Source organism: Tetrao urogallus (genome assembly GCF_951394365.1).
Source record: "Tetrao urogallus genome assembly, chromosome: 14".
Taxonomy (NCBI): Eukaryota; Metazoa; Chordata; class Aves; order Galliformes; family Phasianidae; genus Tetrao; species Tetrao urogallus.
This window is the reverse complement of record NC_136827.1, coordinates 4,156,343-4,168,474: the sequence shown is the minus strand read 5'-3', so window position 1 is coordinate 4,168,474 and position 12,132 is coordinate 4,156,343. Positions and strand designations below refer to the sequence as shown.

The following is a 12,132-nucleotide window of genomic DNA, read 5'->3' as shown; positions in this document are numbered from 1 at the left end:
TACTCTTTGGCCTTCATGAGCCAGTGAACTGCGTTATTTAGTTCGGATCTGATGACTCACTGGATGAGTTATGCACACAGAGGATACCCCTATTTTCAAAACTGCAACCTGGTGTCTGTGAAGCTTGTTTATGGCTTTGAAAACACATCTGCATCTCTTGAGTGACGTCGCATGGTTGAAGCAGATGGGTTCAAATAGCGCCATTATAATTCACAAAACTTTTCCATTATGAATGGAGATCCATTCAAAAGAAAAAAAAATAAAAACACAAAACCCTTTTTACCTTAAATTTAGGTGCTGTCTTGACTCATTTAGACTATTCTTTCTCAAGTGTCATTTTAAGCAATGAGTCTATCTCAGTCTAGAAACTATCAATTTCTGGACGTGTGAAGAAATGTATGCTGGAAGACTGCATTTATTTTGCTGAAAGGCTTTAACTGTGCAACAACTGAACTGCAATAGGAAAATAATTACCTAAATAGTTACAGATCAGCACGTGGGAAAGATACTTAAGAAACCAATAATTCAAATCGCGTTTTAGACTTTACATATGTTAAAAACAATATTTAATACGGTATTTTAAACATGATCTTCCTTCAAATAAAAATATCAGACAGGGTATTACGATAAAAACCTCAGTAAGTTTGTTGATACATTTCTATTGGAGTGACTAATGAACCCACTGTGCCCTAGACAGATTCATAATGAGGGTTCATAGGTTCAAACTCTGTCTAGGGCTCATTCATCAAAATTAAATGTGTACTAAAGCACAGTATTAAAAAATATCTATCCATTCCTTCTGTGATTCTATTGCTTACTATGGGAAAAAAAACTACTCATTTGACTTTTTGACCCTGTAACTGTAATCAACCGGCTTGCCTGTCCAAGGTCAAACAAAATACAGCAGCGAAATTTGGACCTAGAAATTAACTTCATCATTCAGCAAGCGCAATGTAAAAAACAGCAGTGGGAGGATAATTGAAGCCCAGTTACCTGTGTTAATTAATCTTCATAAAGTACACTGGAAATAAAGTTGCCCTACAGTCACTAGAACCGATTACCAATAACATTACTGTACAACTACAGAAATGATTGCACATATCTTTCTGTTAATTTTTTTCCCATACCTCAGATCTGTTGTAAATTATTGTGTTCTCATTCATGTGCTCTGACATATGCACTCTATTTCTCTGCCCATTCTACCACACTATCTGAAGAAGGTAAAAGTATCTTGTGCTGTAATAAAATATCTCCAGCAGTACTTTCAAAACATGGCACAAATATTTCTGTTCAGCCAACTTTTTTGAACTTATAATAAATTCAATTAAAATCCGCGGACAGGAGATGCCTCTCTTACAAAGAAAGGTTGAAGGGCTTGTTTAGCTTGGAGAAGAGAAGGCTCCAGGGAGACCTCACTGTGGCCTTCCAGTACTTGAGGGGAGCTTATAAGGCAGGAGGGAGACCAACATTTTACATGAATCTGATAGTGATAGGACAAGGAAAACTGGCTTTAGAATAAGAGAGTGGAGATTTAGATTAGATGCTAAGGGGGGAATTTTACACTCAGAGAGCGGTGAGGCATTGGCACAGGCTGCCCACAGAAGCTATGGGTGCCAGATCCCAGGGGGCATTCGGGCTGCGCTGGATGGGGCCCTGGGCAGCTTGATATTTTGGGTGGCAACAGCAAGGGGTTGGAGCTGGATGCAGATGGTCTTTATGGTCCCTCCCTACTAAGTCATTCTATTATTTTATGTATAACTAATTAAGATAATGCAAAGATACAGACTGCTATGGGAGGACTGCTTATTTCATTTGATTTAATTTCTTGATAACTAACACAGCTAATGAGTAAAGGCAAGATGATTCAACAGAATCAGGAATCTGAGCTGTTTAGCAGTAACATGTTTGAGAAAAAGATCTGCTGTACACAATTAAGAAGAGCTTCTCTGAGAAATCCTTGGAGCATGGGAGTATTTGGCAAATCGAACTGGTAACAGAGCTGTGTATATCACCAAATGGACAGAGATGAGAGGATAGCGTATGTGGGAACTGACCTAACTGAGAAGTTCCCAGTTTTGCTCCAGCAGATTTTGAGTTCTTTTTAGATACTAATGTACATGATTCTTCACTAGTACTTAAACATTTTTATCATTACCCTGGACTAAACAAATCAGCAGAGTCATGGCTTAAATAGACAATTAATTATGTGATTCAACTAAATAAAGTTGTAAATTCAAACAGAACAGTTTATGGTAATATCACATATAAACTCTTCTCTGTTTTTAGCGAGGTTTAGGTTACAGTTTGTCATAACAGCTACAATCAGATAATATATTTACAACATAAAGGAAATTCAGGTTATCATCTAAGCTTTAAACAGCACTGGAAAAAGTGATTAAAGTATCTAGATGTCAGTTTTGTTTTTCCAATTGCAAACCATTTAAAATCTTCTACAAAAGACCGATTAAACCAATACTTCTGTCTCTTCTAGAATAATACCCAGCTCGGTACCCTGGTAGTCAGCTTCCTTTATACCTGTCCTACCCACATCCATACAGCTACATTTAACATCATGTTTTGCTCTCCTGGAGTTACAAGTTTGATGAGTAGCAGCTTCTCATACCATCTAAAAATTATTCCAAGCATATGCTTTCTACTCAAAGATCTAGGTATCAGGAGAACTCAAAAACAATTTATTTGCAAATCCGTATGACTTAGAATAAGCACAGCCTTTTCTGGCTTGTGAAAAGCCTGACATCTAGCAAGATCCTTGCGGTTGCTGAAAGTTTCAGATCATCACACCGCATCCTCTTTAGGAAACCGGAGAGCACAACTGTCCTGTAAAATTAAATTGTTCAGCTGTGCAAAAATACACCCCAGACAGGTCTTATTTATTTTATGGATCCTGTTTATTACTGTTCATTTGTGTTTTGTGTGTTTTACATTTCTGGCAGCACATACATCTAAACAGACAGACTGCAGTAACTGTATTGGACCAAAAAGGTTTTTATCGTTCCCCAAGGTGAATGGTTTACCCAGGAAAATTGTGTCTGCACTTCATTTAAAGTGAACCCTGAGGAAAGTCCAAACAAATGGGGCACGATATGTTTATCTCATACATTCTAAAAATACCCTCAGAAGCCAGACTCCCTGTATGCAAGGTGTCACTGCATTCCGAAAGGTGATTCAGGGCTTCGGCTCTGTCAGACTTTCACTCCAAAACAACACAGAAAATGACTTTACTATGCTGGGAACATGAGAATGGAATACATTTTATGCAAGATGAGTATTTTCTTTGACTTAGACACCAAGGTGTAAGTTCAAAACAAGGAAATTATTTCTCAGTTTCAGCTGAAATTCCCTAAATTGCTCATATATTATTTCTGTCTGTACCAATCTGAGATATGTTTATTCTTCTTTTCTATAAAAAGACTGAGATAGAAAGCCTTGCACAGAAATCACAGCCCAAGGACAAATTTGCTATCCCGTAAATATTTGTGTTTTGCACAATTTCTGGATAACAGTGCTGTTGTGTTCAGTAAGTTTTCTGGAGGGAATGTTTAAAGTTTAAGAAACAGATACAAAACTATGTTCAGTGTACACATGCACAGGTATCCTGTGTAATATCACACATTATCTCAGCAAACATTTTCTGTTCACTATTTTGGCACTGACCGTGAAACTCCAGGTTTGTTTCACAGCTATTACAGTTGTTTGTCTTTTACAGGTCTTTCATCAATTGAGTTGTGATTAAAAAGATCCTGGAACTCCACTAATCCAAATCATCTCTTGAAATACCTGAAACTTTTGATGACTTTTAATTATTTTATACAAATTACAAGTATTAATACTGTGATTTGACCCATTTCCCTATGATTAAATATTAGTCTGAGGTAGTGATTCATCAAATTCATATACTGACAACATTTCAGTATGCAAAACATATGACACTTATTAAGCACTGTATTCACATTTGCTTAATATTTGCTCTTTGTGGGAGGTTTCCTGTCTCCGTCTCAGACCATAACACACTCTGCATTTCTCTTAGACAATGCTGAAAGAAAACCTGAAAGTCCACTGAAGAGGAAATTGTCACATTTGCTCATTTGGCTTTCCTTAAGAAAATATTTTGGTAACTAATAACAACAGGTTCCTATATTTATTTTATTTCCTTTGAACATTTGCTCTGTGAATATCCAGAGCAGCATACGGAAAGTACGCAGGAAGAACAGAACAGTCATACAATCACAAATTTGTAATAATGGTAGTGTTTTGTAAGTCTGAAACTAAAGAACACAGAAGTACTTACAGATGAGACAGGGACACCAGATCGTTGAAGGAACCTTCGGGAACACTGGAAATATCATTCCCATGGAGCGTCCTAGAAGTGGAAAAGCAGGAAGGTATCAAACCACAGTCAGGTCTGCTCCTCAGAAGTGAGGGAATTCGTGCTTAAGAATGATAATTTTCCTTCCTTGTGAGTTTTCACAAGCTTCACAACTCACAAGCTTCCATGCTGCTACTAGATGTTGACATTTAAAACAATGACAAGATCAGAACTGTTGGTGACTAATGTTTTAAATCAAAAAGGTGATACACTATGCTATTAAAAGTGTATTGATGACAAGCAGACCCTCCCATACAGACCTGTAATTCTTTTATAGAATCCCATTAGCTGGAAACACAAAGAAAACAGAAGAGGGAAAATAAGAAATGCAAGAGTTAAATTAAATACTGACTTCAGAGAAACCCTAGGAGAGAGCAAGGATCCATGAGGGCGAATACATCTGCACTTTCACATTCGAGTTTTCCATTTTTATAGTTGGAAATGCCTTTTTTGTTTTTGGTATTTTGGTATTTTAAAAATCTGCTTGACAAATAAATTTATGTTACCAGTGAAAATACGTGAAATTAGTTGTTTTAGGGCACCGTTAATTCTAAATAAACACATATTTTCTTATCAAGGCTTTCAGGATCTTTGTGAAAATGTTCTCCGCTGCTCCCAGGACAATTTCAGCAGACACTCTCTTTTCTAAGAAATACATTTATGCATGTTACACAGGCAAGCATGAATAGATGGTTATGATAGATAGCAGGAGGGGAGCGGATGCTGGAGGTGACAGTTATACAATAACTGTCTAGAAAGTGCACCAGAGAAGATCATGTAAAATTTCGTCTTTTACATAAATACAAACAACTGTTTAACTGCTCATCCTCTGCCTTACTAGATAATTATCTGGCAAAATAAAGTGTACAGTAACATTTAGGTAACTTTTCTATTTCCTATGTCACTGCCTGGAAGCTTAATACTTCACACAGTAATAGGAAGAGCTCATATAGAGTCAGTGTCACTGGATCTCAATTGCCTTTTCTCAAACAAAAGTTGGCAGAGAAGTTGCAAAGGAAAATCACATCAATTTTTTTTTTTTTTTCTTTTTTACGATTCTCCCCCAACCTGCATCACTGATAGCAAACTCCTGTATGCTTTACATCCTCTTTCCCAGCACGTACCAGTACCGTATATGATCTAGATGTGGCAGAAGAGGGCAGAACACAGAAATCTGATGTGTGTCAGGTTTGTAGCAGCAATTTCCCTCAAGTTCTCAAGTTTGCCTGGTGATCTTGAATTTTCTTACAGTACAGATGCTTGAAATGGTGAAAAAGCCAAATATCTGGGCCCATGGAAATACACAATAACCCAAATGAAAATAAAAGCATCTCTTCTTGCATCCTTTTCTCCTTTCTGCACCCTAACACCACTATGAACCTCATCAGGATCTATGTGATTTATGGTTTAGAACTTTTATGAATGTAACCTTGCCATGCTGCCTTCCACCAACACGCACACAGTGAGGAAGGCCACGCTCCCCAGGTGACGATGCCCCTTACCCTGCATTCTGGAAGCCTGGGCCCTGCTATGGAGGCTGTGAGCTATGTGACACAAACAATATTACTATGATCACATTTCCCAGCAGCTCACTGCAGCTGCAGTTTCTATTTCTTATTCTAATGCAAAATTGTTCAGGGCATGAAACAGCAAAAGCTGCAGCACAGTTGTCCTGCTGGGATGTTTCTTACAGCTCTTGACATGAGAGTACCAAAAGCTTCCCTTTCCATCATCCTGAATGTCTGCTAAGCAGATCTAGCTTGCCTATCATTAATAATGCTTGGTGTGTGTAATTAAGGATGGATCTCCAAGTAATTCATCCAAACAGGAACAGGAAGGATGTGAAGTTCCACACAGGACCTCCAGATAAAGCACGTTCTCCAATTCTGAGCAGAATGAACAATGGCAAAGCCGTACCCAAACAGCTCTGATATACTTATGTTGGCACGAGGATGAAAGATCGGGCCTGGTCAAGAAATTATCAGAACAATGCACCCTCCTTGATTTAAATAAGAATCTTATAAAGAACTTATGTTCTGATGTTTTATACTTAAAGATGTGCAAGTGCCCTCTGAACAGAGAGCAGAACTTCAGTTTCTCTTCACATCATACCAGTTGTCTTTATTCTGTGAATGCGTGTATTTGCCTTCCTAAACAAAATGTCTTGGAATCCTTTTCCAAGAGAAGCTTAAGGATGACAAAGTCATTTATCTATAAGAAAGTAAAAAACATCAAAACCATAAACCCATGTTTAATGAAGGGCTTCACTACATACCTCAAACACTGAGGTATGCTGCATGGATGCCACTGACAGCATTTTAATGACAAAATGATGTCAGCAATACCTCCACCTATACAGCCAAACTGAAATGATAAATTACAGCTAAAAAGCTGTAAGAACCTCTGTACAAAACAGTGACAGGAGAATTCAGCAGAACAATGACTTTTTTTCCAGTTGGATCAATGACACAAATATTTTTATACCTGAGCGAAAGCTTGATTAAAATCCCAAACATTTGGAAAGTTAAAGCACAAGCATGCATGCATTCACCCCCACAGGCACAACTTCCAGTTATCTCCTTGTCTAAACATCAGTAAATAAAAGAGTGTGAATGTAAGGTGATGGTGGTCTCCTTTCAGAACACCCAAATTCCTCAAACAAAAACTTTCTTCTTTGTGTAATCTAATTTATTTCTGAGCCCTGAGATAAAGGAATCAACTAAGCATATCTCTATGGATTTCTGTTTTGGTTTGTTTGTTCCTTGTTCTTTAAAAAAAACACACAACAGCAATAACAAAACCCCTGCTGTCCCCCAGCCCTACTCCCAACCTGTTGTCTGGTAACATTAGGTAACTGTAGACATACTTTTTTAGTAAAGAACAATCTACTTGGTAAAGACAGTAATTTGGCTGAAAGCTTGGCTGAACTTGCAGAATAGCTACAAACAGTCATTCTGTGATGCACAAAAACCCAAACAACAACAAAGGCAACTGTTATTTCTCTTAGGTCAATTCAGTGCAACATCCAACACAGAAGTATATTGCAAAAATTGGTTCCAAGGTTTTGTTTGTAGAGTATGTGCAGCAGCTTTCTCATCACATGTATTACTGTGTTTGTGTGAGCTCTGAACTACAGCACTTTTCTAAATAAATGTGCGCTCTTGAACTGCAGTAAACAATTCATCATTTTTCAGTAAAACTGGAACATCTCATTTTAGCAGAATATTTTGTAGCTCATTTAGAAATTTTTCCATGAATACAACATGGAAAATTGTTTCATGATCTGATAAAGTAGTTCTATTTTTGGACTTTCCCTCCTAATTAAACAGGGACAAAATATTGTAAGTTACAACACTGTCAAACATTAAAAACAATCAGTGCAACCAGAAAATTCTAACATTTATAATTCCCTTGTTTCAATCTCTCAGCTTTTAAAACCTACTAATATTAAGCTTCTTTAGTTTTGGAGAAGAAAGTCACAAATTTTCATTGCAATAGTTTTGGTGGAAAAAAACTCTGATATAAACTTTTCCTTTTTAAAAAAAAAACATTATAAAATTGTAAATGTTGAAATTGCTCCTCAGCACACTCTGGCTGCTATTATGGATCAGCCAGGCAAAGACTGAAGATGTGATTATGTAAACACTGATATATATTCAGGCTTAAACATAAACATTTTGACTCTGCCCTTTTCTCAACTGGACTTGTGCAGAAAAGTGTAAGAGACAGAGGACAGAACCTGATATCACTCAGAGATCAGTTTCATCATACCTCTATGATTAGTCTGATTTTCAAATATGTATTTATTTTACTTAGTACAGAGAGTCAAAAAGTAAAGAAAACATGAGGAATTTGGAAGACACTGACGTCTGTATGAGAAGGTCATGTTAACTTTCAAAGGCAAGCACTGCCAAAGGGACTCAGATATCTATATTCTTTTTATTAAAAAGAAAATAATTAAAATGTGAAAATTGTATTGCTGATGTTTTCTCTTTTACATTCTTTTGAGAATATGGATAATAAATAACTGACAGTAACAGATTGCACTCTATCACTCGGAAGCCCATTTTCCCTCTGGAGAATCGATTTTTAATAACAATGTAGATGACATGTGGCAAAAGTTGTAGCTGATACCAGAATTTTGTGAGCCATAATAAATCAAATCAATCTGGAGGCTTCCAAATGCAATGAGCATTCAGAGATTCCCATTCAGGCTTCATTTCACTCACGCTGCTCTGTGCAAGACAAGCAGGGCTTTTGCCTTGGAGAAGGAAGATATTTTGCAATTTGATTAGCAGATCATTTAAGAAAGCCAAAAGATTACAGCTGATACTCAAAATAATGCCCTTTGTTTCTGTCCATATGTGGTCTGCAAGAGTGGAAGTGAAAAGATAAACTGTAGCTATCGGAAAGAGTGAGACAGGGTATATCTACACTCCAATTTGTTGTAGAGAATCCCAAGCTAGCTTTAATCAAGCTAGCTTGCATATAAGAAGCAAGCCAGAAGATAGCTCCATATGGAATAATTTATTTGGCCATGAAACCAAATATATTCATATGTGGCTGAATTTCAGGATTCATGTAACAGCTCAAATGTGACCATCCTATTGCAGTAGTACAAATCAGAGTTCCAAGCCAAACTTAAAATAACAAATCCAAATCACATCTCTTTCTTGATTTTTAACAATGAAAGCTGGTAATCTAAATCTGTCTCTCTCTGAAACCTAGATATGTATTTTACCACTTATACCACAGTATCAGAGCCCTGCTGGGCACTGCCCTACATCTTCTCCAGTTGTGGTACCTCCCATCTTAACAGCTTGATTCCACACTTTGGGATTCAATGTACAGCAGCCGTTGCTCTTTAAATTCACAGAAGCTTCTGTATGCAAATGAAACCTAACTTAAAAAAAGAAAACATGAATATGAAGTTTCAAAGCTCTTGGGACATACTACTCAACTCCTGCAGGCCATGTAGTGTTCAAATCTTTCCCCTCTGGCACTCCAAATAATCTCATCACAGATGAACTATTTAAATTTTTTGCTTCCAGGTTATCATACAAGTAATGATAACCCACTTGTTTTGCTGTGCAGTGGGGAGGATGGTGGTTTCTCCACCTTGTCCCAGTATCTGTGCATGGTGTCACAGAGCCACACAAAGAACCAAGCAAAGTGAACTCGGGGTGAGCTTCTGATGGCAGATTGGGACACCAGGAAAAGAAGACAGAAGTGGGAATTATTCTAGCAGATACCTAAGAAAAGCAGCGGAGGGCTGCTTTCTGTAAGGAACAGGCCCACAGCCAACACTCGAAGACCACGGAAAGAAGATAACTTTCAGAGGAGTCTGTAAGCAGATTGCTCAATCCACTCAATCCACAAAAAGCTGCTGAATGCAGCTACATCAGAAAAGAAGAGAGAAGAAAAAGATCTCCAAAGAAAGCAAGCACACGTGTACATTTTGGAATGCACCCACACTTCTGTCACCATGAGGTGGAACTTCTTCCACTAGCATTTGCTCTTGCATCTAATGTAAATTTACACTCTAAAACATTAATGGTTCTCACAGGCAAAGAGATAAGTCCTTTCCTGTGAGATACTCAAGCATTTTTGAAGTAGAAGAGACAGACTCACTGCAGCCTCTTGGAGGCCTGTTCTCAGGATAGTTCTTGTCCCTGACCTATCAGAGAAAAGTCATTCATCCTGCAAAAATGGAACTGCTTCTTTTCAAGGTTTAGTGTTCACCTGCTCTAGTCATTACTGAACATACTGCACCTAAGTACAAGTACATTGAAGCTAATTGCATGAAAATATTTATGACTACTGAATCAAGTGAAAGCCATCTGCTCATTGAAAACCTCCCTGCCATCAACAGCATCCTAATAAGCTGCAACTCAGCTGCACTGAAAAAGTGATACTTACAGCACTCTAAGAGACCTGAGCCCATTGAACGCATGGACTGGAATGCACCGAAGTCTATTGTAGCTCAAGATGCTGTGAGAATGAGAGAACACAGTTACAACACTGTATTTTCTTTGATCATTCCACTGCTACTTCAATAATGAAGAAGCATGCAAAGCCACATGCTTGAGTCACAAGAAATATACTAACTGTTTAACATCTAGGATAGCATCTGAAAAGCAATTCAAATTTCAAAAACATGGGGCTACTTACAGTGTTGATAACTGGGTCATGTTGCTGAAGGTATAATTGGCCAATACACTTATGCTGTTGTTGCTCAAATCACTGAAGGAATGAATAAAGAAAATATCATTCATATGTATGACTTTAGAGATACATGTCTTTTTTGGAGGTTACCTAATATGTTCACAGCAAAATGATTGAGGCAACGGAGAAGTCAAACATTAGCAAATGATATATTTTCTAACCGACTTGGACTAAGCTCTAAAAGCAAGTCACATCAGAACATTTTCTCAATAAAAGCCTAGGACTCTTCAGTAAGGCATATTTCTAGCACACAGCATTCCAAAATCAATGACAACAACAAAAAAAGCAAAATTTTCAGAGAAGAAGGACAAATTAATAGATGATACAAGAATGGGTGAATATCTGCTGTACCAGTTTGCTTTTCAATTTATTACAGGCATACCATTTCCATATGCTCTTAACATTGACAGCTACTAGAACGACCCTGTGTAAAAAGAATTCTCACTTTGGAATAAATTGACTAAATAAAAGATGGGAAAGGAGTTTGCATTGCTTCAGCAAGAAACAAAAGGTATTGCATTGTTCATTTCAAAATAGCCATTTAGGCTCAAATAGAACATTTTATTTTGTTGTTGCTCTCCCTTGAAAAATAAAACTAGAGATATTTCCAAATAAAATATTTTATATAATGTGTATTATATAAAATATAATATATATATATTTATAAGTACAGTGTATATATATCTACTCCCTATATATATATTTTATATTTTACATATATATATGCCTGTTATTGTTCTGCCCATTTGACTTGAGTACCTACAGGTGATTGAAAAAAAATTCTGATTTTTTAGCTGATAAATAGCTGATAAATATTTCAGCTAAGAAATTTTGCTCCAGTGTACTTCAGGGAACAGTTTACTCAGTGAACTCTAGCTGTGCCTCGATCTGTACGAGTATTCATAGCAGAAACAGCTATGTAAATTTTCATTACCTTAGCATTATAAATACTGCGTCAACTAGAACAAATTAATGCTGTCTCCTCTGTTAATGACCTTTACTGCTTTGCACAGATAAATCTGACAAGAGGTACAGCAGCACATTCACAGAGGTTTATCCTGTAGCAGATGCCGGAAGCTCCTGCACGGGAAGGGTCCATGGTGCCCTTGGTCATTTCATTTTGCTCTTTCTCCACTCTTTAGGAACATTCACTGGCAGCAGTTGCTACAGCTAAATTCCTTTCCAATTCAATTTACAGAAGGTTTGTGTTTTCTGCGTTTTGTTTTTTTTTTTCTTTCCCCCTAAACACTAATTTTACATGTTCCATCTACAAAACAGTGCAGAAAGAGTCATCCATGTTTCTTGACATTGAAACCACGTACTTACATCAGTGTCAGGTGCCTGAAGGCGGAGAGTCCCTTCGGCACAGCAGTCAGGTGGTTTCCTTCCAGGTATCTGGAAAAAAAAGTCACATTTGACAGTTACATAAACATGTTAAAAACAAGTCTGGTCGCCCAGACTGCATAATGAATGAAGAAAATACAAATTAAAGTCAGTTGCTAAGAAAATTGTCTTGGATT

The 12,132-nt window shown here is 37.3% G+C and overlaps 1 protein-coding gene across 1 annotated transcript in view; it reads right to left on the bottom strand.

Annotated features, from left to right (window-relative positions):
- The window catches only part of SLIT3 (slit guidance ligand 3), a gene marked incomplete at both ends in the record, with an annotated part of 466,941 nt that overhangs the window by 66,602 nt on the left and 388,207 nt on the right, over positions 1 to 12,132 (bottom strand). Inside the window, 4 exons of the mRNA XM_079542234.1 lie at positions 4,310 to 4,381; positions 10,307 to 10,378; positions 10,559 to 10,630; positions 11,939 to 12,007. Of these exons, the coding sequence (XP_079398360.1) occupies positions 4,310 to 4,381; positions 10,307 to 10,378; positions 10,559 to 10,630; positions 11,939 to 12,007 (285 nt within the window). The remainder of the gene's footprint in view (positions 1 to 4,309; positions 4,382 to 10,306; positions 10,379 to 10,558; positions 10,631 to 11,938; positions 12,008 to 12,132) is intronic.